The 27,165-nt window shown below is 40.2% G+C and overlaps 1 protein-coding gene across 1 annotated transcript; it reads right to left on the reverse strand.

The window, feature by feature from the left end:
* Nucleotides 1-13,008: 13,008 nt before the first annotated feature.
* Nucleotides 13,009-26,872, reverse strand: JCHAIN (joining chain of multimeric IgA and IgM). The gene is made up of 4 exons (XM_027854471.1): nt 26,750-26,872; nt 21,399-21,531; nt 15,487-15,567; nt 13,009-14,303 (listed from the first exon to the last, which is right to left on the reverse strand). Exons 1-4 carry the CDS (start codon nt 26,811-26,813, stop codon nt 14,099-14,101), a joined length of 483 nt encoding a protein of 160 aa, XP_027710272.1. The 5' UTR covers nt 26,814-26,872; the 3' UTR covers nt 13,009-14,098.
* Nucleotides 26,873-27,165: the final 293 nt, after the last annotated feature.

The following is a 27,165-nucleotide window of genomic DNA, read 5'->3' on the forward strand; positions in this document are numbered from 1 at the left end:
GAGCAAGTGTTATCTGAGTTAAAGAGTTGTTTTAATTTTAAACATGATCTCAAGAAAGCTAGTCATCACCAGAAAAAACAACTCACCTGCATAAATTTCTCTGGGCAAGCTCAGGCTATTGTGAGAGCATAATATTTGTAAGGCACTAGCCCAGTGCCTGTCATAGTAGGTGCTTAATAAATGCTTGTTCCTCTTACCCCTCTTGTAAGAGCATAATATTAGATTCATTATAGACTGGGAAATACCATTTTATCCTGGAAACATCAATGTTTCCACCTTTGCATTTGTACAGCACTATGTAACCTCTTTGGGGGTAGGGATTTTGTCTTGTACTTTTTATATACATATATAATGCCTTGCACATAGTAGGTGCTCAATAAAGATCAATTGGTTAATTGATTGATTGACAATCTTCTTTCAAATCATACGATATTCTTTAGGTAACAGCTGTTGTCTCCCCCATTAACTATAAGCTCACTGAGAACAGAGGCTGTTTTTTTTTAAAAACTTTCTTTGTATCCCCAGTGCTTAGCACTGTGCCTGATGCATAGTAGGTGCATAATAAATGCTTGTTGACTGTCTGACTGATGGACTGACTTCTAGCAAAGGTAGGAACCATGACAGGGCAGAGGGAACTTGACAAATTGCTTCATAAACCGTTTCTGTGGCAGTGTATCTCAGGATTCTATACCTCTGGAAGGAGATAAGATGGTGCAGGAAAAAGAGGATCAGACTTAGAGAGATCTAGGTTTGAATCCTGCCTCTGATATTAACTAGCCTTATTATCATAGGCTTGCCACTTCATTTTTCCAAGCCTCAGTTTGCTCTTCTATAAAATGGGAATAATACAAATATTGCATGCCTCAAGAGGCAAGACAAGTTAACTAGTATTTTTTAAGCACCTATTATATGCAGGAAACAAGATCATTCCTTAAGAAATTGGGTATAGAAATCTATCCTGCCCTACAGGAAAATAGAAGGGGAAGGGGATTAGAGAAGGGGGGGAGAGACAGAAGGGAGGGCAGATTAGGGGAAGAGGTATTCAGAATGCACGTCATCTTGGGGTGGGGGAGGAGTGAAATGGGGAGAAAATTTGGAACTCAAAATCTTGTGGAAGTGAATGCTAAAAACTAAAAAAAAAATTTTTTTAAATAAAAAAAGATCCTTCCTTAAGGTCAGAAAGGCTTGGGTTCAAGTTACCAAGGGCAAGAGTCACTGAAATTCTGCATTTTAGGTGATTTTCTAATATAAATGGCAGTGGAGGTGGTGATCTGCATTGATACAGGAAATTTTTTTTTCATCAGGAGTTCCCTATACCAGTGAAATCACATCCCAAACCAAAAAGGACCCACCTCCCAACATTGTTGAGAAGATCAATGAAACACTAAATGTAGTATACTATGGAAATGCCCAGAATTATTCTCATCATCATCATTCTTCTTCTGAAATACCAGCATCCCTCCCCAGGGCCAGGCCTAAGCAAAACTGAACAAATCAATGTTTGTCTTCAGGTCCATGGGAGCTGTGACCAATACGGAGCAAATGGGGCTTTGTCCAAGGTGCTGACCAGGGTAAGGGGTGGCATTTCTCAGGGGAGGGTGTGCCTCCTTCCCACAGTGGCAGCAGACCACAAGCCTTACTAGTCCTCCACTCCTCAAAGACCACAGTCATGGTGTTCCCCTCCTGGGCTACCTTCCCCCACAACTCCCTTAAGAAAGACCATCTCTGGCATGGGCCCCAACTCTCATCACCTACCATCAGGTTGTTCTCTCAACCATTGCTTCCCCCTTCCTCTGATGGAATTTGTCCCAAATGCCAGGACTGCTAGTCATGTTTTGGTGTCCACTACTCCCTTCTTTGGGCAATGCTCCCTGGCACCCAACGCTCTTACTGTTCCTTCCAGTCGTCCATGGCCATTTGCTTCAGTGTATACCCAAGTCAATGTCCCATGCACTAGATTTTTCTCCACCTCTTTGCCCCCATTAAAATGGGCCTGCTTCACGTCCTGGTGCTTGTTAGCAGCTGTACCAATTCTGAGGAACACTGACTCTTCTGGCCTCTTTGTATGTCCTTTGATGACCAAGAAGCTGTGTGAGCGGCTCAAGCCATAGGACACACACAACCCTCACAAATTAATCAAGTCTTGGGAGTAGCTTCCTTGCCTTTTTTTTTTTAATTTTTTTCAATCAGCAAAAATCTACCTTCTCTCTCTCCTTCCTCTTCCCTCCCCTCAAATTGAGGCATACAGAAAAACAAAACCCCTGATAGAAGCACGTATAATCAAGCAAATCAGATTTCCATGTTCCCAACCAAATTGGTCATATGTATTTGTGTGTGGTTGTGTAAGCATATGTGTATTATACATATGCATATGTGTATAAATACACATACATATGCACATAATCTATATGTATGTGCATGTGTCTTAATTTACACTGTGAGTACAAAATCTCTCACTCAGGAGGTGGGTAAGATGTTTCATTATCAGTTTTCTAGAATCATTGCTGGTCATTAGACTGATCATAGTTCCTAAGTCTTTCAAAGTTGTTTGAACTTACAATATTGTTGTCATCATATGCACTGTTCTCCTGGCTCAACTTGCCTCACTCTGCATCAGTTTGCATGTCTTCCCAGGTTCCTCAAGCTTTGCCTATCCCATTTGGAAGGATAAAGTCCTAAATCTTAACCATCTGGTCCATGTGGTGGGTGATGCCAAAGCTTCACAGTTCAAAGTGGGTCTCTTGCTGTAAAGGGTTGACATGGAAAATGAGCAAGGGCAGCACCAGGCCCATGGGGCAATCAAAACAAATGATGATACTTCCAACATAGTCACCAATTCTTATCATGGATCAAGGTCATCTGTAGTAAAATAGATAAGGAGTCATAAGCCTTTTGCATGCAGCCTATGTCCTAGTTATCTAAGTTCATACCATGACACTCCCCATACTCAGGAAATATTCAATATTCTTTGTCGCTCTCTGGGTGCCCTATTAGAGAGGTGTTATACTAAATCTTTTCCCCTTTAGATGCACCTGCTGAGGGTCTACCTACTTTTGCCAGAGGGGCTGAATAAGCCCGTGCCTTCATCCAGGGACTCAGGATTGCCATAAAGTCAACTAAGATCCCTTTTGTTCCAGGTAAATTAATAATTACCATAGTTATGCAGAGATGATTTCACTTCCCCTAAGTGATCATTAAGTGAATCATCCTCTCCCCTATCAATTCAGCCCATGGGCAGAAAGACCTGCCTCTTCCTTGTTTAGGGGAATCTTCTGATCATGTCATAGCAGCTCCCATGTCCAGATAGATCTTACTCCTATTCCCCCACCTCTACTGTTCTCATAACAGCATCAGCCTGGTTGTTTGGGGCAACAGAGGGCATATGATGTCAATCAAATCACACCCACTATGTGCTCGGCACCATGCTAAATACCAAGGATACCAAAAAAAAAAGGCAAAAAATGGTCCTTGCTCTTAAGAAGTTCACAATCTGATATCTTTGAGGGGTACTAGCATTCCCCACAAACATCTACATATAGAGAGGGGTGTCAATAAAATTCTCCCATTTGGACTTGGCCCCAAAGAAGAGAGCATGTGATTGCCCAGTCCTGTTTTCTCCAGGCTCCTGGCCTCTTGGTCAAACTTCTGATCACCACTCCGGGTAAAGATGTTATTTGTCCCATTCCTCGAGGCGCCCTAGCACACTGGCCATGATGCCTATAGTTCAGCCCACTGCTCATGAGACTTCCCTCAGGGCATCAACACTACTGGATTAATGTCTTCTGGGGTCCAGTTGCATGTGCTTCTCTCATAGCAGGCAGAGCCATCAGGAAATCAGGGAAAAGAGCATTCATTACTAAAGAGCTGGGTCTTCAGATATGAGAAGCCATTGAACTAGTGGGGGAGGCATGGCGTTGGGGCTCGAACTGGAGGTCCCAGTCTCTGACAGAATAGCAATCTGTTCAGATAGGACACTGATGCCTGAGAGCCCCAGTCCAGCTCAATCTTGGATATACCACTTCCACTGAACAACAGAGGCTTCTTATGCCCTGTCCATTTTGTTAGAGGGCCCACTTTGCATCCCCCAACTCATAAAAGGTGCCTCTGGAAGAAGACCAGCATTATCGATTCAGCAGCAACTCGATCCAGGAAAAGGCATGCAATTGTTTTGCAAAAGTGACACAATGAGTTGCCACTTTGAGGAGCCTATAGTTCCAGTGGTCATTTGGTCTGGCCACCTCTAAGTTCCTGCTAAAGACTCCACTCATCTTGGTCTTTATGAACAGAGACCTCAAAAAACCATGGGGTCCAGAGGGTCACATGTCCACCTCCCACGGTGATCTCCCCTCTGAAACCCTCATTGTCGTCTGATGACATAGCAACCTGCTACCAGTGTTATTGTAAGGGAAGGTTGTCATTTTTTCCATTGAGGGGTAAGAATTGACGGGGAGAAGCAAAAGCGACAGCAATGCAAAAAACAAGAAATGAATTCTAGTTTTAAGAGAACTCCTACTGGGTCCAACAGGTGCTGGGAGCTACCTCTCTGTTCTATATCCAAGCATGCAGTTTGCACTGGGTTTGATCCTGGGGGAGCCTACCTTTAATTAAAGGGAATCAGGTCCTGTTTCTCATGCTCTTCAGATCATCAGGTTCCTCACCCAATGGAAAAACTGCTTAGGGCTTGGGTAGCAGGAACTTAGAGGCGGCCAGACTCAATGACCACTGGACCTGTAAGCTCCTTCAAAGTGGCAGCTCACTGTGTCACTTTGGAAAAACAATTACTCATGTCTCTGTCTCCCCAAAAATTGGAGTGAGAGAACTAGTTCGGGACAAGTAATTTATTCCTATACACAAAAGAAATGCTAAACAAAGAACACTAAGCATATATTAGCAAAACATATTATACTCAATTTCTGTTACAATCTGCTAGAAGAGTGATACTTAACTCATCAGAAAATACAGAAATTTACAGTACTGATAATTAGGAATTCTACATTTGCCTCAGCTTAGCGCTGTCCTAACAATTCTGCTGGTAAAATTGTCAAGACTATACTAGGCTTTGTTTTTTTGGGGTTTTTTTTGATGAGGCAATCAGGGTTAAGTGACTTGCCCAGGGTCACACAGTTAGCAAGTGTCATGTGTCTGAGGCTGGATTTGAACTCATGTCCTTCTAACTTCAAGGCCAGAGCTCTATCCACTGCTGCCCCAGGCTTTGTCTTGTCGGTGAGTGACTGTCCTTTTCAAAAACACAGGAGTAGTTGCTGGTGTTTACCATTATTGCCACCCCTTACATCTGAACTCTGATAGGACCTTAGAATCTTTCAAACTCAGAAGGGTGCCTCTGTCCTGGATACATAGCCCTTGGGTTACTCATCTACCTAAAAGTGGGGAAGAATGAACACCAAATAAACAAAAGCAGCAGGTTTCCATGTGAGCAAGGCTGGGGAGTCCAACATTCTCCAGATTCTCTGAAATTCACAGAGCTCCCCTCTGGCCAAAGCAGGGAGAAGGGAAAACACCTTGGCTGAGGCCAAAGCTGAGGCCTCCTCTCCTCTCCCAGTAACTCTTCCTCAGGTTTTTAATTGCAATATCACACTCCAAAGTCTCAAAGGATTCAAGTTCTAAGTAGATTGATAATCTACAGACACCCCACAGGACATGTCCAAGGTTCCCCAGCCTATCTGAACACAATTTTTGTGTGAAACACCAGTTTCAAGGACTTTTTGCTCTTAATATAAAGTCCATGATTGTGATTGGTTGCTGTTTCACAGCACCTGAATAATAGTAGCCCTGTGTTAAGGTATAAGACCATATCATCACTTACTTAAGTGGGGTAGGATGATGTAATTGAGTAATTTGATCAATCTCACCTTTACAACAAAAAGAGCACCAGACTGAAAATCAAGAGATCTGAATTCTGGTCCTGCCTCATTGACTCTGTTACTCAGTTGTTTGAGTTGTGTCCAACTCTTTGTGACCCCATTTGGAGTTTTCTTGGCAAAGATACTGGAGTGGTTTGCCATTTCCTTCTCCAGCTCATTTTACAGATGAGGAAACTGAGGCAAAGAGGGTTAAGTGGCTTGTCCAGGGTCACACTACTAGTAAGTGGCTGAGGCCAGATTTATACTCAAGAGGAGTCTTCCTGACTCCATGTTCAGCACTCTATCTACTACCCTACCTAGCTCCCGAACCACTGACTCACTAGCTATAAAACCTTTAGCAAATCACTTTGTGTCTCTGACATTCAGTTTCCTCATTTTCCTATCCACAAAACGAAGGCACTGAGCTGAATTATCTCCAAGGTCATATTTTGCTTTAAAATTCAATGATTCTAAGTCTTCAAGGCTCACTTGACTCAAGGCAGGCCCTCTGGGTTCCTTTTATTTCCCTCTCCACTGCTAAACCTGCCCCTTGAGAAATAGCTCCTGTTGCCCAGAACTGTGTAACCATGGCCTTTTAGATCCAAGTTCATCTCTGGAGACCAGAAAGAGGAAAAGAAATTGCAACTTGAATAATAATAGCCCTGTTCCTTCCTTCTTTACAGGGCCACAAAAGGTTTCACGGTGACTCAGGTCAACTGCCACAGCTGACATTCATCAGAAAGCAGGTTTAATAGGGCTATGGCTAACCATGACTTGTTTCACAATGAGTTTCTATTTTTCACCTTGTAGATTAAATATGAAATTCCTTAACTTCTTTCTCCTCTTTCCAGCATCCCGGAGCCACGGCACTTTCATTTTCCTCCATGCCTGTGAATTTGTAACCTAGAAAGACCTAGAAAGAAGCATCAGCTTGTGTCGCTGAAGGATTCAAAGGGGGAGAGGAGGGACTGATTCTAACCTTCTTTAGGGGCTGGGCCTTCTGATCTGGTCCTTGAAGTATGATCAAACAGTCCATCGCTGGGCTGACTGATGGTAGATCTTGCTTCACAGATGCCATATATCTCTTAGTCGTTGCTGCTGTTCAGTTGTTTCAGTCATGTCCAACTATCCTCGACCTGATTTTGAGGTTTTTTTGGCAAAGATACTGCAGAGGTTTGCCATTTCCTTCTCCAGCTTATTTTATGGATGAGGAATTTGAAGCAAACAGGGTTAAGTGACTTGCCTAGGGTCACACAGCTAGTAAGAGTCTGACGCCAGATTTGAGTTCAGGTCCTCCTGAGTTCAGGGCCAGCACTCTATCCACTGTGCTATCGAGCCACCCTTGATCTTTCTTTACCAGTACCGTAAGGTTTTTTATTCACACCAGATTATCTTTTCTTGCCTTCCAAACGTTCCAAGATCAGCTCAGATCCCACCTCCTCCATCAAGACTTTTCTGATTATTCCAGCTTGTTAGTTCTTCCCCAAAAAAACTGAATGAAGGTATCCAGTATGGGGCCATTGTAGACAAAGTCTCAGAGAGTCAGGATGACAGCTTGGAGAGGAATGAAGACATAACTGGCCTGGGTATCCTCACTAAAATAAAAAAATCTGGGAGGAAAAAGCCAATCAGAAAGGGGGGGGGGAGAATCTTTGTCTCAAATCCCTCTGGTAAAAGTCATATAGGGTTGTAAGATATGTAGGGAATTGACTCAAATATATATAAGATCAAGAGTTATTCCCTAATACATCACTGAATCAAGGACACGAACAAAAAGTTTTTAAAAGAACTGCCTGACTTGAAGTGACATCCCTTCAAATAAAGAAAACCACCATATTGCCTTGAATCTCCTCTTCCCAAACTAAACACCCCCAGTTCCTTTGACCAATCCTCCTATGATGTGGTGCATTCAAAGCTTTCCACAATCCTAGTGGCTGTCCTCTGTATCTTCCCCAGTTTATTAGGGACTTTCTCAAACAGTATCACCTAGAATTCAAATAATCCTTTAGAAGTGGTCTGACCAAGGCCAAGGAGAAAGGAATTGTCACCTCCTAATTCCTGGAAGCCTGAAATCTCATTCACTTTTTGGGCTACTCCATCACATAGTTGACTCTCACTGAGCTTGCAATCTGCTCAGATCCTCAGATCTTTTTTTTCAAACAAGCTGCTATCTAGCCATCTTTCACTCGGGAAGTGGATTTTTTTGAGGCCTAGAAAATATTTATCTTGGTTGAATTTCATCTTATTATATCCACTCAGTCCAATGTTCTAGCCTGCCAGGATCTTTCGGGTCCATGAGTCAATCAGACAGGGTGTTAGTTATCCTTTCCACCTTCGGGTCATCAGCAAATTTGATTAGCATACTATATTAGGGCCAAGGTTTCTCCCTTTTCCCCTAATGTGGATTAGTTTTCCCTGGAAGGCAAAAAAAGTTATCCCTGAATTTTGAATAGCCACAATATCCCTTGACATAGTGTCCTGGCCACCCAAGGACATAAAAAGTTGTGTCTATGTACAGTCAGGGTCTGATGGCGAATTTCTGTAGACCACACAAGTCACCATACCCTGCCCTGCTGAGCAGACATGTTTCCATATGAAGACAAAGTAGAGGAGCTACCTCCCAGAGAGGTTCTGTTACTATATCCTTGCTGCATTAGGGCAAAGGAAACCTCCTTCTGTTAACTGTTCGATGACTCATGAGTGTCTCATTTCATCCCAACATTGAACCTTAACTAAGAGAGTGTTGACAGTAAGCCTGCCTCTATCACATGCCAGCCATGCTTTTTTCCAAGGCATTGACAATAATGCTAGAAGACATAGGTCCAAATACAGTTTCCTGAGACCCTCCACTGGAGACTTTCTACCAACTTGACATTGACTCATTAACAACTACTCCTTGGGTCCAGCCATTCAGTCAATAAGGAAGAGGCAAGAGAATATAATTTCAAAAAAGAAAAAGAAATAAAGTCCACAAACTATAGGCCAGTGAGTTGACCAGTTCCTAAATCTTAATGCAAAATCTTATAATTGTGGTAGTAGGCCAGGCATGACTCAAACCAGCCTGGTGATTCAGACTCAAGAAGAAATTTAAAAATAATAGCTAACATTTATTCAGTGCTTACTGTGTTCCCGACATTACACTAATCACCTTAAATTATTGTCCCATTTGATCCTCATAATAACCTTGGGGGGTAGGTGCTATTACTATCTCCATTTTACAGATGAAGAAACTGAGGCAAACAGAGATTTAATACCTTCCCAGAGTCACAGAGCTAGTAAGGGTCTGAGGCTAGATTTGAACTCAGGTCTTCCTCACCCCAGGCTCAGCTCTGTATCCACTGTACTACCTATATGCCCTAATTGCACAAGATGAGACATTCATAAGCTATCTAGTAAGTTAATAAAAGGAAGTTGACTCAGTCACAGCATGGAAAGGTTATTCAGCGAGCATACAGCATTGATTCAATTGGGTGTGGTTTCTCTTCTGCTTCTGAGTTGGCCATGTTGGTGCGCCTCTGTCAAGCCCAAGGGAGGAGACTTTGACTCCCCATGCTCTGGCTTTTGGCAGTTAGGTCAGCAGGAAGCTACATCCGTGGTTCCAGCCTTGGTCCCTGAGGCCAATTAAGTCTCCAGGATCATATCCAGGAGATGCATGGGGTAGACAGGACACATGCTCCGTGTCAGGGCCTTGTAGGTACTGTTCTTACCGTACAAGCTCAAAAACAATTTTACAAGGGAAGGATGGGAGAGACTGGATTAGACAGCAGTTTGTCTGAAAACAGGTCTGGAAGCAATGTAAGTCAGCAGTGGGATACAGCAACCAATAAGTCAGTCAGGCACTGAGAATTTATTAACTGATTACTATCTTCCAGGCACTGTGCTAAGCACTGGGGATACAGAGAATAGAAAAAAAATAAAAATTAAAAAACCAGTTCCTGCCCTAAAGGAGCTCACATGCTCACATTGCTCACATGCTCACATTCTAAATCAACTAATTATACACAAAACATATGCAGGATGAATTGAAGATATCTCAGAAAGTGGGAGTGGAGACTTGAGGGAAGGGGGAGGGAAGATTCAGAAAGGTCTCTTCCAAAAGGAAGGATCTGAGATGAGTCTTAAAGGAAGCCAAGGAAGCCTAGGGGTGCAGTCAAGGAGAGGAAGGAGTCCAGGCATGGAGAAGGGCCAGTAAAGAGGCCCAGTGTCAGGAGACAGGGTGTTGTGTGCAAGGAATATTCAGGAGGCCAATGGCCCTGGGTCATACAGAACATAAAGGAAAGTAAAGCATAAGAAGATGGGAAATGTGAGAGGAGGTCAAGCCAAACGGAGGATATATATTTCATCCTGGAGTAACAGAGAGTCATTTGCATAAGGAGGTGACGTGCACTTTAGGAAAATCACTTTGGTGGCTGAATGGAGAAAGGATTGGAATGGGGAGCGACTTGAGGCAGGCAGACCCATCAGCAGCTGTTGTAATTATCAATGTATGAGGTGATGGGGGACCTTCACCAGGGTGGGGGCAGTGTGAGTGGAAAAAAGGGACATATACAGAAGATGTTGTAATGGTAGAAATGATAAAACGTGGCAACAGATTGGACGTGTGGGATGAGTGTGAGAATGCTGAGTTTGGGAGCCTGGGTGACTAGGAGAATGTTGGTGCCCTTGAGAGGAAATCATAGGGAAAGGGGGAAGAATTAACAGGAAAAAAAACTCACTCTTCCCCCTCTTCAGACAGCCTGATGGCCCCTCACTCTTAGAGGGAAAGAAGTAATAGGGAAACTGGGAAGAGGGGAGGGTTTAGAGGGAAGAACAATTGGTTTATTTGGGGACATGTTCGTTTTGAGATGTCCACCAGATATCTAGTTCAAGATGTCCAAAAGGCAGTTGGTGGTGGAAGGTCAGGCTGAGAGGAAGGTGCATTAAGAGAGGCATAGCTTCCAAGAATAGGGAAATTGTCCCTCTGTACAACGCCCTGGTCAGGGCCTTGTATTCAACACCTTGAATATTGTGTTCAGTTTGGGGGGCTGCCATTTAGGAAGGACACTGGTAAGATGAGAGCAACCAGAGAAGAAAACCAAGATGGTGGAGGACTGTTAATCTGGGTCATAGGAGAATCAGTAGAAGGAACTTGGGATGTCTAATTTCAAGACAAAGAGACTCAAGGAAAACAAAGGCCATTGCATGAAGCAGGGATTGGTTTTGTTCCATTTGTCCAAAAGAGAGAAACAAGGAGCCATGAATGGAAGCTGCAAAAAAGTCAGATTTAGACTCAATGTCAGGAAAATCTTCCTAATGAATAGAGCTGGCCACAAGTAGGTGAAGCCCCCTCATGGGCCAATGGATTCTCCCTCTATGGAGATTTTCAAGCGAAAGCTAAATTATCACGTGTTGGGTATAATATGGGAGAGATTTGCTTCAGGTACAGAATCTCCTTAATTGCTACTGAGGTACTTCAAACACTCAAATTTCATGATTCTGGTGACTAATTGGTGAGGGAGAGAGAAAATAAAAGTAAATGCTTATTCATTGATTGTTGATTGATCGATAATACATTGATAAATGAGAAATGATGAAGTCAATGGCCAGACTAGGAGCAAATCTGGAGATCAGACAATAAATTCAGTTTGGGACATGTCAAGTTTTAGGTACTAATATCTTGGCAGAGCTGGGCTGCTGACACATAGATATCTAGAGAACTTTTATGTGCATCTGTCAACAAGATCCTAAAGGGACAGCTAGGCTAGTAGCTGGGGTACAGAACCACCTGGAAGCCAAAATTATCAATCACAGTCCATTTCTGGTTAATGGTAAAATGATCTTTTTTTTTCTTTTGTCTTTCTTTCTTTCTTTTTCCTTTCTTTTTTTTTTTAAGACTGGCTCTCCCTATCTCACCCAAGCTAGAAAGAAATACAGCATCCTCTCAAGGGCCTCACCCCACTGTTGATTTCATGTTAGCTTTGACCTGCTTCTTTTCCAACCTGGGCCAGTTCACCTCTCTTCTTGAAGCCTGATGGTCCCCTGCTTTTAGGGACTCACCATCTCGATGCCAGACCTACTGTGGGCATCCAATCAGATTTTAGCCTTACTGCAGCTCAGAAACCCTTAGAACCCTCAGTTCAAGTGACCCACCAGCCTGGGCCTGTCCCTGAGCAAGTATTAAAGGTGTGTGCCACCATGCTGCCTTTCTGGAGGCTTATGAAAGTCAAGATATGAGTCAGAATAGGCTGCTGTTGCTGCTGCCACCTCAGGTTGAAGCTGGGACACCTACCAACACACATGAAGTTTGAATTCCTTTTCCCTAAGTTAAAGATACATTTTACTGAGTAACAGTTTTCCAAGTATGAGGTCATACATGACTTTTTACAAGCCTCTAATTGAATCAAGGGCATCAATCAATCAATAAATAGGAATTTATTAAGTTTCTACTATGTACCAGGCACCCACGATAAAAAAGACAACATACAAATAGGAGAAGAGATGCAACATTTTGCCATGGGCAAAACCCTACTGATGTGTCTAGGTATTGTAATAAAGTGTATGCTCATTTATTCTTGGTAGAGCTGTCACGGGGAGGAGGGAACAGATTAGTTCTCTTTGGCCCCAGAGGGAGAAAAAAAGGAGGAGAAAGAAGGGGGAAGGGAATAAGCATTTATCAAATGCCTACTATGTGCCAGACACTATTCTAGGCACTTTGTTACAAGCATCTCATTCGATCCTCACAACAACCCTGGGAGGTAGGCGCTGTTATTATCTCCAATAACAATTGAGAAAACTGAGTCAAACAGAGGTTGAGTGATTTGCCCAGGGTCACACAGTTACTAAGTGTCTGAAACCGGACTTGAACTCAAGCCTTCCTGACTCTAGTCCCAAGCGCTATCCACGGTACCACCAGCTGCCTACATTTTTCTTCCTTTTGCTTTTTTGTAGAAGTTACAAAATTTCCAATTTGGGCTCAACGTCAGGAAAATCTTCCTCACAATTACAGCTGGCCACAAGTGTAGGAAGCTACTTCAGTGAGGGGATAAGTTTCTCCTCCTTGTAGGTCTTCAAGGAAAAGCTGAGTGATGATAGCTGGGTACGATATGGTAGAAATTAAAGAAGAAGCTTCATTTGTTCTTCCTTAAAAGATAAGCTTCACACAGGCAGATGCTTCTGAAATGATTTAATTGTTAAAGCAATGCTAGAGGATGCATTTCTAGAAATACATATTGCTTAAAGATTAATGAATCACAACATGGATTATTTCAGACCAGAATTTTTCAAATAACTTGAGGATCCTTCAAACGTTTTTGATGATGACGATGAAGAAGAAGAAGAAGAAGAAGACAATTCTGCATTATCCAGGGCATTCCCTGGATGAAAGCAAGACACAAGATATTTGCCATAACAGATGGCAACGCAGGGACTTCAGTGTTCTGATATTAATTCATTTTTCATTAAATTAGAATTTTTGCTTTTACATAGAAAGAAAAATAGGATAAGAAATGGGGTCTGGTGACCTGAATTACTAATCCTAAAATGAATCATTTTTAAAACTGATTATTTATACAGCATAACTGCCAACCACTTTGTTTTGGGGGAAAATATGTCCATAGCTGTTCCATGTGACACTGCGAATCTTATTTGATATCGTTTTCACACCTATAAATACTTTTAAATGTATCGATATCTACCAATTAGTATATTGCTAATAACAGCATCAGCTGCAATTATATTTGCATATGTATTTCCTCAATAGCACAGAGATGCATTCTTTTCGGCAAAATAAATTGGCATGTGCAAAGCAAAGGGAGAGAGGGAGAGAGAGAAAGAAAAAGAGAGAGAGAGAGAGAGAGAGGAAGAGAGAGAGAGAATCAACATTTTCCTGTACCTTCCAATTTGTCATTCTTGAAGATGATGTCATCAGCTCTACTCTTATCTGTGTGACTTACAAATTTGAGGAAATTCATTCTTCATGTTTCTGGGGACTAGGATAAGCAGTGGGCGCAGGGAAAAATTGAGTTTAATGAATGTGGACCTAGAGGGAAGTTGAGATCTCACCCTACAGATGGGTTACCAGAGAATTCCTTCCCAAGGATTACACCAGTGTAATGGGACAGAAAAAAAATGGGATGTGGAACACTCTAGAAACAGGTATTTGTGGCCATATGCTTGTGGGTCATAAAAATGTAGTTACAAGATGGAAGCAAGAGCTCTACGCCAGGCAGGGAGGTATTTCGGTCAGTGGAGGTTTTACGTTAGTCGGCATAGCAGGACTCAGGCGTCAACGCTGTTGTCACCATTCTGGTCTGCCCTTCCAAATAAAGAGGGGCAGTCGACGTGTAACACTTGTTTCTGTCATAAGTGTAACAGGTTTCACTGTCTTCGCCACACTGATTGCTCTGGGAGGCAGCAACAACCTCATTGTCCAGCTCCACCTCGATGGGGTCACACTTTTTACAGCTGAAAAGTAAATACGTGCATTAAACACTGGCCACTGAGTGCCGCCTCATCCCAGTGGAGGGTAAATAGTCATTTGCAGCTGTCCCTAATTGCACCTTCCCATCCAAATTCCACTGCATCCTACAACTCTGAGCAGAAACCTGTGATAAGCAGAAGGTCAACTTCCAGCTTTCTGCAGCATCATAATAAAATGCAGCCAATTTAGGATTTATTTAATTAAGCAACAAGTATTTATTAAGCACCAACCATGTGTCAGTCACTGTGCTAGGCATTTATTTAGCACCACTGTTTCATCTATACCTGTCCTCGCAATACCAAAACAACCAAATGGAAAATAATAATTCAATAATCTGTTTTCTCTGTCTATAGGCCACCAAGTAACTACCTTGATTTAATTTTTCCCACTAAATTAACTGAATTGACTAGTTTTGGTACAGTTTGAATGAGTCATTTCCAATTACTCCTCAAACACAGAGAAACTCAAAGTCAAATAAAATGATACTGGCTATTAAATATCCTGGGTTATGTGAGGTTCATATATATATTTTTTCTTGGCCTCCCTATCTGTCCAAGATTGGAAGTGTAGCGATCATGCACAGGACGTTCCCAGTCCTGATCTTCACGGGAGCTTTAACCTGCTTCATTTTTGACCGGGCCCAGTTGATCCCTCTTCAGGCAGCCTGGTGGCTTCAGGATCACCAGGGTTCACCAAGTGGGTGCTTGACTTGGTGTGGACATCTGATTGGTTTCAGCCCTAATGCAGCTCAGAACTCTCAAGCTCAAATGATCCACCAGCTTCAGCCTCCCCAGTAAGTAACCAGGATTACAGGTATGCACCACCATGCACAGTGGGCAATGCCATTTTAAAAAAACACACACAAATATGCCTACATTTAGTGTTTAAAGTCAAAGCTTTCAGATACTCATATTTGCACTTTCTTCACTGACAGCAGCTCTCTCCTCTGCAGTGAGGGAGCCATAAGGATCTACTTAATGTGGTATTTTTCTCTGGGACAAAGACACATGAGTATATCAGAAACAAGTCAAGGACAGGGTCTACTGTGTTTGCATTACCTGTATATCAACATTTTTTCCAAAACCTTGTTATGATTTTTTAAAATTTTCTAATCTTTCTTTTTCATCAACTTCAACTTCTAAATTAAAATAAAGGACAAGTTCTTACAGTTGAGACAGCCGGTACACGAAGGTGGTTCTCACGGGAGAAGTGGGATCAGAAATGTTCTCTCTGTTCTTCAGGGGGACACTACAGAAGGAGGGAAATCGTCCAAAGTCACTTTAATGGAAAAATAAGTGTCTTTTGCTCAGCACCTAGATGCCTATTAGCACTCTTAGGATAATCTAAAATGGTGATAATTGGAGTAATGTGAATGAGCTCACAAAATAAATTACATACTTTCCTGATCCACCAACAAAACAGTTTTACTTGGCACTTACACTGTATTATCCTCTATGTCTTATTCAAATGCCACATTTGTACCTCTTTTAGAAAGGCCTTAAAAGCTATCACAATGTAGAGCCAAAATGGTGGAGAAAAAGCAGGGCTCACTTGAGCTCTCCCAAATTCCCTCTCCAAACAACTTTAAATAATACCTCAAAACAAATTCTGGAGTGGCAAAACCCACAAAAGGATGGGGTAAAGCAAGTTTCCAGCCCAACACAACTTAGAAGACCAGCAGGAAAGCTCTATCAACCCAGGATGAAAGTAGAGCACAGGCTGTGCCCCACCAAAGCAGCAGAAGGCTTGGGGAGTGACTGAATCAGAGGGGGCTGCTTCCAGAATTCTCAATCCACAAACAGTAAAGGGGCCAGACAACTGGTCAGGAGATTATAGGGGTCCCTTTACTGGCACTGGGTGCAGGATTCGGTTACATTGCCCACTTGGATCCAGGTCACAGTCCTGAGTCACAGCCCCAGGGCAAGGAGGAGGACCAGCACACCACAGCTTATGGCCCCAGGACAGCTAAGACCCTCACCACAATTCCAGGGCAGAAAAGAGTGCTTGTGGTCACTCACAGACCAGAGCACAGGCCACGAGAGTAGTAAACACACCTCTCCTTAGGTCATACCACCATGGAAGAACTGAAAGTTTACAGATCCCCAGAACTAGCTGTACAAAAAAACATGAAGCTTGGGACGGTGCCCCCTCCACCCTGGGAGCAGAGCCTAACTTCAATATAAAAATAAAAGTCAAGAAATAGGCAGGGAAAATGAGTAAATAACAAAAAAAGATCCTGACCATAGAAAGTTATTATGGTGACAGGGAAGATCAAAAAACAAACTCAGAAGAAAACAACAAAGTCAAAAACTGCTACCAAAGTCTCAAAGTGTGAATTGGTCTCATGCCCAGAAAGAATTCCTGGGAGAGCTCAAAAAAGGATTTTAAAAATCAAATAAAGGAGGTAGAGGAAAAATCAGGAAAAGAAATGACAGTGATGCATAAAAAATAAATGAAAAAAGAGTCAACAGTTTGGTTAAGGAAACACAAAAAAGTACTTAAGAAAATAACACCTTAAAAAACAGAATAGACCAAATGGTAAAAGAGGCACAAAAATTCCATAAAGAAAAGAATGCCTTCAAAAGAAGAATTGGTCAAATGGAAAAAGATATGCAAAAATTCACTAAAGAAAAGAACTCCTTAAAAAGTAGAACTGGTCAAAAAAAAAATAAAACTGGCCAAATGTAAAAAGAGGTACAAAAGCTCACTGAAGGAAATAATTCCTTAAAAATTAGAATTGGGCAAGTGGAAACTACTGACTCCATGAGACATCAAGAAGCAATATACAATCAAAAGAATGAAAAAATAGAAGAAAATGTCAAATATCTCATTGGAAAAACTAACCTGGAACATAGATCCAAGAGAGATCATTTAAGAAGTATTAGACTACCTGGAAGCCATGATAAAAAAAAAAACCAAGATATCATCTTTCAAGAAGTTATCAAGGAAAACTGCCCTGAGATTCTAGACCCTGAGGGTAAAATAGAAATTGAAAGAAACCACCGATCACCTCCTGAAAGAGATACCAAAATGAAAACTCCCAAGAACATTACAGTTAAATTCCAGAGTCAAGGAAGGTCAAGGAAAAAATATTGCAAGCAGCCAGAAAATAGTAATTCAAATATCATGAGGTCAAATAAGATTTGGCAGCTTCTATATTAAAGAACAGAAGGGTTAGAATATGATATTCGAAAGGGCAAAGGAGCTAGGATTATAAGAAAGAATCAAGCAAAACTGAGTATAATCTTTTAGGGGGGAAATGGATTTTTCAGTGAAATAAAAAACTTTCAACTGTTCCTGATGAAAAAACCAGAGCTGAATAAAAAATCTGACAGTCAAATACAAGACTCAGGAGAAGCATAAAGACATAAAGAAGAAAGAGAAATCATAAGGGATTCAATAGGGTTAAAATGTTTACATCCCTACATGGGAAAATGATACACGTTAACTCCTAAAACTTTCTCATTATTAGGGCACTTAGAAGGAGTATACATAGACAAAAGGCACAAGTGTGAGTTGTACATGATGGGATGATTATCTGAAAAAATAACATTAAGGGATGAGAAAGAGTAATGCACTGGGAGAAGGGGAAAGGGAGAGGTGGAATGGAGTAAATTATCTCACATTAAAGAGCTTTTACAGTGGAGGAGAAAATAGGGGAGGTGAGGAGAGTGAGTGAACCTTACTTGGCTCAAAGAGGGAATAACATAAACACTCAGTTGAGTATAGAAATCTCTCTTACGCTACAAGAAAGTAGGAGAGGATGGGGACAAGAGAAGGGTTGGGGTGGCTGACTGATAGAAGGGACAGCTAATTAGGGAAAGCAGTAGTCAGAAGAAAAATATTTTTTGAGGATGGACAGGGTGAGAGGAGAGAGTAGGATAAAAAGGGGGAAATGGGATAGAGGGAAATACAAGTTAGTAATCATAACTATGAAAACAATTACAGCAAGTTTCTCTGATAAAGGCTTCATTTATCAAATATATAGAGAACTGAGTCAAATTTATTAAAAAAAAAGAGAGACATTCCCCAATTGATAAATCGTCAAATGATATGAACAAGCAGTTTTCAGACAAAGTAATCAAAACCATCTAACAGTCATATGAAAAAAAAATGCTCTAAATCACTACTGATCAGGGAAATTCAAATTAAAACAACTCTGAAATACCATCCCACACTTATCAGATTAGCTAACATAACAAAAGGAAGATGACAAATGCTGGAGAGGATGTGGAGAATTAAGACACTAATGCATTGCTGATGGAATTGTGAACTGATTCAACCATTCTGGAGAGCAATCTGGAACTATGCCCAAAGGACTATAAAGCCATGCATATTCTTCGACCCAGCTATGCCACTACAAGGTCTGCATTCCAAAGAGACGAAAAACAAAAAGGAAAGGGACCTACATACACAAAAATACTTATAGCAGCTCTTTTAGTGGTGGCAAAGCATTGGAAATTGAGGTGATGCCCATCAACTGGGTAATGGCTGAACAAATTGTGGTATATGACTATGATGGAATACTATTGTGCTATAGGAATTAATGAGTAGGATGCTCTCAGAAAAACCTGAAAAGACGTAGATGAACTGATGCAAAGTAAAACGGCAGAACCAGGAGAACATTGTACACAGTAACAGCAATATTATATAACGATCAACTGCGAATAACTTAGTTATTCTCAGCAATCCAAGACAATTCCAAAGGACTTATGGTGAAAAATGCTATTCACTCCAGAGAAAGAAGTCTGGATGCAGATCAAAGCATTTTTTTTAACTTTATTTTTCTTAGGTTTTTTTTTTTTGGTCTGCATTTTCTTTCACAACATGACTAATTTGGAAATCTGTTTTGCTTGACTGCATATATATACATAACCTATATCAAATTGCTTATATTCTCAGTAAGGGGGAGAGGGGAAGGGAGGACAGAATTTGGAACTCAATTTTTTAAAAACAAATGTTAAAAATTGTTTTTACATGTAACTGGGGAAAATAAAAAATTAAATTAGTATTTTTAAATCTCAAAAAAAAAGTGATCACAACATGAGAAAGTATCAAGATAGTGAAATTTGATTTTGACAAATGCTACTTTTGGAGCAGCTACGTGACGCAGTGGATACAGCACCAGTGCTGAAGTCTGGAGGACCCGAGTTCAAATACGGCCTCAGACCAAACACTTGACATGTACTAGCTGTGTGACCCTGGGCAAGTCACTTAACCCCAATTACCTAAAAAAAATAAAATAAAATTTAAAAAAAAGACAAATGCTACTTTCCAGAAATGATCATTGCACAAATTAAGACATGTATTATACATCATGTAGATGCAAGGTCACCGTGACAAAGTATGATGGTACGTCAGATGTGAGTGTGTGACCTACTATCTATAGTACAGCAGAAAGAATGCCACATTTGGAGTAAGACAAGACTTGCGTTTCTGGAGGAAAAACTATGGCCTTCCACATGAACTATCTATGGCAGGATGTGCCTGGCTGGGAATCGATAACAAATTAATTCAGCAAATCCATATTCAGATATTCTCTGTCCTCACAGTGTTCACAGGCTAGTTAGCAAAAATCCTTGTGCCCAAAAACTGTCAGCATTCTTATCCATGTCAGTTGCCTCCCAGTCTTTTTCTCTTCAATACCTAAAAGAGGGTTGGCATTATATATCTTTTCTCTCAAAATTAAAAGCCAGAAGAACCAAAATATCAAAATATCCCTCCTCTCTCTCTCTCCCCCCTCTGTCTTTCTGTCTCGCTGTCCATCTATCTCTCTCTGTCTGTCTGTCTGTCTCTCTCTCTCTCTCTCTCTGTCCGTCTGTCTGTCTCTCTCTCTCTATCTATCTGTCTGTCTGTCTCTCTCTCTCTCTCTCGGTCATGAAGCATCCATCTAAAGTTTCAGCTGGCATTGCACACAAACCACTGAAAACTCTAGGTCTGGTTGCATCAGCCGTGCACGGGCAGAACAGACGGATTGACTGAACCAGATCAGAACTTTCAGTTGCCTACCAGACTGTGAGCTATGCTGAAAGAAAACACCTTTCCCACTGTTACTTGGCAACAAGCCTAAAGGGCTTTCAAATTATTAACACAGTAGCTTTCTGTTCTCTTTTCTCCAGGATTGACCTATCACAGACACAAGACGTTCTAATTTTAGGGGATACTATATAAACAGGAGTATAATGAATATTCTGGACTAAAATTTCTGTTCTTAGGCTCAATCCCAAATAGGGGTCTCCAAGCAGTGATGATACAAAATCCTGATCAGTGGAAACAGAATATTTGATAAATAACTCTATTATCCCACTGAAATTATCTACTTTATTTCTTGTGTGCATATGCATGATCTTGTAAATGCTAGAATTTCTTTTCATTGATATTGTATAGAGAGGATGGGGAGTTTTAGTGAAAGACAGGGGACATGGGGATTAAAAAAACGTAGTGAACTCCTGTCCTAGATGATTAACCCTATTAGGTGCCCCAGAGGATAGAGCATCAGGCCTGGAGTCAGAAAGACCCATCTTCTTGAGTTCATATCCAGCCTCAGACACCTAGCTGTGTGACCCTGGACAAGTCACTTAACCCTGTTTACCTCAGTTTCCTCATCTGTAAAATACGCTGGAGAAGGAAATGACAAAGCACTCCAGTAATTCTACCAAGAAAACCCTAAATGGAGTCACAAAGAGTCAGATACGACTAAACGATAACAATTTCCAGTCCTTAGTTCTACATTGTCAATTAAAGACTGTGAGTACAAACTATGAGTAAGCACCAGAACAGAGATGTAAGTTTGAATTTTTTTATTCCAAGGCCAGTACTCCAACCAGTATGTCATGCTTTCTCCCCTGACCCTCTGACCCTCTTTTATCACAGTACCATCACCCCTTGCCAGAAAGTAGAATGCAAAGATGATAATAATAATAATAACTAATGTTTACATAGCCCTTACAATGTGGCAGGCACTGTACTAAGCACTTTGCAATTATCACTGTCATTTAATTATTTATATTATATATTAATTATATATAATTATTAGTTGATTTAACATTATCTCATTTAAGATGTGGGAAATTACATACATGAGTCGAATGTTTCTCTCCACAACCTTCTCGCCTGGATTATCTGGTGAAGGAACTAGCCTTGAAGTCACTCGGACACATTGACACTTGTTGTCAATAAGAATTCTCCCTTCATCTTCATTTTCATCCTGAGCTAAAAATATAAAATAGAAGAAGGAAAAACAAAGAGAAAAAGAAGCAAATCTCATGATGTTTGCTGTTGAGTTGATTTAGATTTCCTGCAAAGGGAAGGTTAAACAGTCGATCAACAAGCATTTATTGAGTCCCTACTATGTGGTGGGCACTGTGCTAGATGCTAGGGATTCTAAGATAAAGAATGAAATGACTCTTCTCTCTCTATTCTTTGCTTCAATCTAGGAAAGGTACATATGAAATAAAATATTTCTGGGCAGGAAAACCAAGGGTGGGTAGGGAGTGCCAGGAATTATTTTGGAGAAAAGCAACTGCGTCCTCTACAATAACAAGAATCAGAAGTATCCTCCTAGGTTTGGTCCAGGTAAAGCAAAGCAAAGAGAATCTCATCAGCTCACTGCCACACAAACATCTGTTTGTCAGTAGTAGCTTTCAGTTGGTCAAAAAAGCAACCCTCGGGGCTCAATGCTGGATAACCAGTGCTTTTCCCACCAGATCAACAAAAACCCACTCTACCTTTCCAAGCTTTTCTCTCACTATTTTCCAGCACAAATCCTCTGCTCCAGTGAAGCCGGTCTTACTAGTCTTCCCCACACCCAGCGTTTATCTCCGTCATCTGGAAGCCCTCCTCCATCCAAATCCTCTGCATTCTCTGAAGTCCCACTTTCTCCATTAAACTATCTGCCTACTCCAGGCCACACTAATCTCTCCCTGCTGTAAACTCCGGTGTCATTATCTCACAAGTGAGTATCTAAATTGCCTTTCAGTTGCTTCAGACGTGTTAGTTTTGTCTCCCCAACCAGACTCTAAATTCCTTGAGGAATTCCCCCCAAATCTTCTTTTCTTCAAGCTAAAAATGTTCAGTTCTTTCAATCTATCCTCCTATATCATCAACTACTACATTACATTTCTTCACTCATTTTAATTTCTCCATCAACTCGTATCTTCCCTTGAGAGCTGGTCTTTAATAAAACATCAAGGCTATGTTTACATGATACCCAAATTTCAAGCTTACTGTGGAGGGAAAAATCAGTCTAATGAATTATTTAGTTTCTTACAGACAAAATGATAGGATTAGTGGACTGACTCCCGCCCCCCTTACTCTACTGTTTTGAGGTGGCCCTGAAGAAATGGGTGCCATCAGTGTCAACAAAATTAATCTAGACATCCAACGTTTCTTCCTTGCTTCTTATTGTCTGTAAAATTATTTGCTTTGTACCAACTGTTCTTACTATGCCACTTAATAAAACCCATTTCCAAATACTAATAAACTCTGGCTAGCTAATTGATATAAATTGATAATCGATGGGGGAACCAAAATGGTTGGAGCTTATAAGTCATGTATAGTTCTAGAAAATCACACCCCTCAGGGTAGAGGGGTCCTCTACAATCCTAAACGGACCCAACACGCCAGGGGAGAAAAGGATGGGAGAGTGAGTCCTGAGTGTACTCAGGACTTGGGCATGAGCAAAGTAACTATTTGCTCATATGGTTCACTGGGTTAATATACCGATTAAAATATTCAGAAGCTTTGCTTGGTTTTGTCTACCTCCTGTCCTGTCCTACTGTGGTATAGGTATAATTCTTAAAGGCTAGGACAGCAAAGCCTGAAAAGTCCTACCAAGCAGAAAAGTTTCAGATATAGATCTGGCAGCAGTGTGTGTGTGACCAGCTTAGTTAAATCAATCTGTCTCTCATTCTGTATGTATTTATGTAGATACATATTGCCTCTCCCATTAGAAGGGCAGCTAGGTGGTGCAGTGGATAGAGCATTGGTCCTGGAGTCTTAACTTCCTCAGTTCAAATCTCACACTTACTAGCTACGTGATCCTGGGCAAGTCACTGCATCTGTTTGCCTCAGTTTCCTCATCTGTAAAATGAGCTAGAGAAGGAAATAGTAAACCACTCCAGTATCTCTGCCAAGAAAACCCCAAATGAGGTCATGAAGAGCTGGACACAACAGAACAATCCCCATTAAAACAAAAATATCTTGAGAACAGGAACTCTTTTTGTATTTCTTTAATCACTAAAGCTCAGCACAGTGCTTGGCACATGGTGAGTACTTAATAAATACCTGTTGACTGACTAACAAATCAACAGAAGGGTGTGAGGGGTTTTTCAGTCATGAAGCCTAACCGCTAAGCCACAGAAAGGTTTGAATATGAGTTGGTGGGGGAGTTACCTACATCTATGAAATCACAGAAGTTTTTTTTTTCAATTATTGAATAGGTCTACATTGGGATGCACATTAGGCTCTTAGATCGCTAAAGTCCTGTTCTAAAAAAATTTAAAAAAATAAAGTTCTATTCTAAATGGATTCTTGTGGCCTAAAAGAGTCCTTGTGACTCCTAAAAGTAGCACCAAGGAATAATTTAGAGACTGGAAGAATTTGGTAGATTATTTTGAAATTTTGTATATTCATATTTTAGCTATTTTATTAATCTGAAATCCTGGGACAGAGTGGCTTTAGGAAAAGTATGTATATTTAATAGAAAGTTTATCATACCCTTTTAAATATGCATGAAATTATTCCGTTATACTGTAACAAACATTGTCATACCAGGTGAGTATGCTATTTCCTGGGAGTAACTAATAAGCTAAGCACATTTGGAAGAAGACCACTAAGTTAGTTTTTTTATATATGTATTCTAATACTGAAAAAAAATTCTCCTATCCTACCACTAACAAGATAAAGGGTTAAGCATGTAAATTTTAGAAGTAATGATGAAACAGTAAAAATAAACACCCACCCCTGTGTAGGAGACTGAGGCTATAGCCCTGTCTCAAAAGGCTCAGAGAAGAGGGGGAAAGGGGAAGAGACATAAGACAGGGAGGAGGAAAGGATTTTGTCTGTTGGTGAATCATTTTTTATGATAATGTTCATTGGTGACATCGACAGTGATATTAAAAAACAATTGTTATTTATATTTATCTAGTTCTCTAATGCCTAAATGTTTGAAGTATTTGCATTATGATGTCATTATTTAAAACATTAAATCTTCTGGTAAAAGGCTATGTAGCATAATTTATATAAAAATAATGCCTAGCATTCATATAGCTATTTAAGATATTCAAAGCATCTCACATATATTATCTCATTTGATCCACTCAACAACCTTGGGAGATAGGTCATATTATTTTCCCCATTTTACAGGTGAAGAAACCAAGGCTGAGAGGCAATAAGTGGTTTGCCCAAGATTATACAGCTAGGAAATGTCTGAGGATGGATTTGAACTCAGATCTTCTTGATTTCAAGAGAAGAAATTTTATGAAACTAATTCAGAATAATGACCTAAAAAATGAAGGACCCAGAAAGAGGCAGGTTGACATGATGGTTAGAGGAGAAGTCTTCAAGTCAGGAAGACCTGACTTTGAGGTCTGTCCCCTCTGTACATCCTGGCTTTGTGGTCCTGGGCTAGTAATTTAACCACTTAGGGTCCCAGGCAAGACAAATTGACACTTTGCATCCACAGAGGGAGTTCTCCACACTAGGAATTCTCCACAGACAAAATCATGGGTCCCAACCCTTGATTTTCCTAAAATATCTAAAAATTATGTCATTTCCTTTACTCCCTGCTTTTTTTTCCTCCTAAATATTTTTCTGAAACTATTTATCTCATAACTATTATCAGTGCAGAGAGCTATTTTTAAAGTTCATTAATTAGAAAATGCTTTTTGTTGTTCCATTATAACAAGGATAATCGTGTTAGCTCAAGGGAGACTCTTAAAGGCAAATGTCATCTGAAGACACTAACTGAGCCTCTGCGTCACTGGCAAGAAATTTAAGAGAACTCCAGTTCACCAAAATTGTGAAACTCAAGTACTGGCAGTAATTGTTGTCACAAACCAAAGAGATTTCAATTCAAACAAATAATCAGAGTTAGCAACAGATTACATGAGCCTAACTTTAATGAACTTGCTTAAAAAATAAACTATTCTCTATTTAGATATTCTCTGTTTAGACAGTAGCCAGGAGATAATCATCTTACCATCAACATTTTTATATTTGATTTATAACAATAAAGGATTATGCTAAAGAGTGTCAAATTTTGTAGGTCATAAGATTTGAAGCTAATGGGGACCTACTAGATCATCAGGTCTAACTGCTTTCATTTATAGATGAGTAAAAAACAATGATTTCCAAGGTCCTGTCCAACTAGAAATCCTATGAAATCCATGAAATTATAGTTGTCTCTCTAATCTACTTCTTTCACAAGATAAAATCAATAGGATTAGTATTAGGAAGGATTTAATCATATGTAAGTGATATTATTTCTATTTGATATAATTCCTTTCCATTGCTGGAAAAATCATTTAATACTATTCCCCTTGACTTATTGTACAACCCTCCCATACCCCCTATTCAATATTAGTCAGTCAATGAACATTTATTAAGCACCTACCATGGACCAGGAATGCTAAGTACAAAGAAAAGTCAAAGACAATCCTTGTTCTCAAGGACCTCCCAACCTAATACAAAAAGAAATTAATTTAGAAGTAACTAAGTCTATCTGTGTAAATAAGAAATAAATATTGTCTTAATTTTCCAGAAAATCTATTTAGAAAATTCATATGTGTTACTATCTACTTCTAAGAAACCAAATAGAGATTTCTTTAGTTTTAAAGGAGGGGAATTCCTGTAGAGTTACCTGGAATCAAAGACTGGTTACAATCATCTTCTCTAGATTACAATGGACAAGTAAATACATGGAGAAGATTAACAGAATCACATATATATGATTATTATATTATTGTTATGTTATAAATATGTTATGTTCCATGGTAAAAAAAATATGATATTAATATATTGTTACAATGAATATATTAATTGATATAATGTATTGTTATTATATTGGTGAATTATGTGTTTTATTTAAAAGCTCTGATTTAAAATAAAGGATTGTGCTAAATAGTGTTAAATTTTGTGATAACTAGGTTTAGGATCTGAAGCTGAAAGAAGTCTTCAGATCATCAAGTCTAACTGCTTTCCTTTACAGAACAGTAAGATGCAAAGTCCTTTCCAAATAGAAATCCTATGAAATCCATGAAATGATAGTTATCTCTCTAAACTACCTCCTTCACAAGATGAAATCTATAAGATCAGGATATAGATATATACATATATCTGATATAAGAATCACTGCATATAAAGCATAAGCATGTTAGCAATATGGAGCTAGCTAGCTTGTTGGCCAAGGAAACCATCCAGAAGCACCTACCTGTCACAAGAATAGCCCCACAAAGCCCGGCCAGAAGCCCACAGAAGAGCAAAGATTTCTTCATCTTGCCTCGGCTGTCTTTTGAAAGACTTGAGATTACAGGACAGTTTGAAGGTGTCAAAGCTATAAGGGATGTGCAAATGATAGAGCTTCTGGTTTCCTAAAATAACAACCCAAACTAGAAACAGGGGCAAATGTGGTTGGACTATGAAACCCAAGTGCTTCTTTGGAAAGAAGTTTGATGCTTCACTAAAAGCAACCTCTCACAGCAGTCCCAAGAGGGACTGTAGTTTTTTATACATCTATTACATATGACTAAAAGAGAAGCAAGAGGAGAAAGACTCCCAAGTGAAAAGGATGGCTGAACTCAGAATGGTAAGCTCAGAGTGCTAAACTTTGGAACCTTTAACCAAGAT

The sequence above is a fragment of the Vombatus ursinus genome, unplaced genomic scaffold (genome assembly GCF_900497805.2).
Source record: "Vombatus ursinus unplaced genomic scaffold, bare-nosed wombat genome assembly UNPS02010461.1, whole genome shotgun sequence".
NCBI classification, from domain to species: Eukaryota; Metazoa; Chordata; class Mammalia; order Diprotodontia; family Vombatidae; genus Vombatus; species Vombatus ursinus.

Coding starts and splice junctions, on each gene's coding strand:
- JCHAIN (XM_027854471.1), bottom strand. CDS start 26,813: ATGAAGAAATCTTTGCTCTTCTGTGGGCTTCTGGCCGGGCTTTGTGGG. Junction 15,568..21,398: donor GAGAGAAACATTCGACTCAT/GTATGTAATTTC, acceptor CTCCTTCTGTAG/TGTCCCCCTGAAGAACAGAG. Junction 14,304..15,486: donor GTGTACCGGCTGTCTCAACT/GTAAGAACTTGT, acceptor TTTACTTTTCAG/CTGTAAAAAGTGTGACCCCA.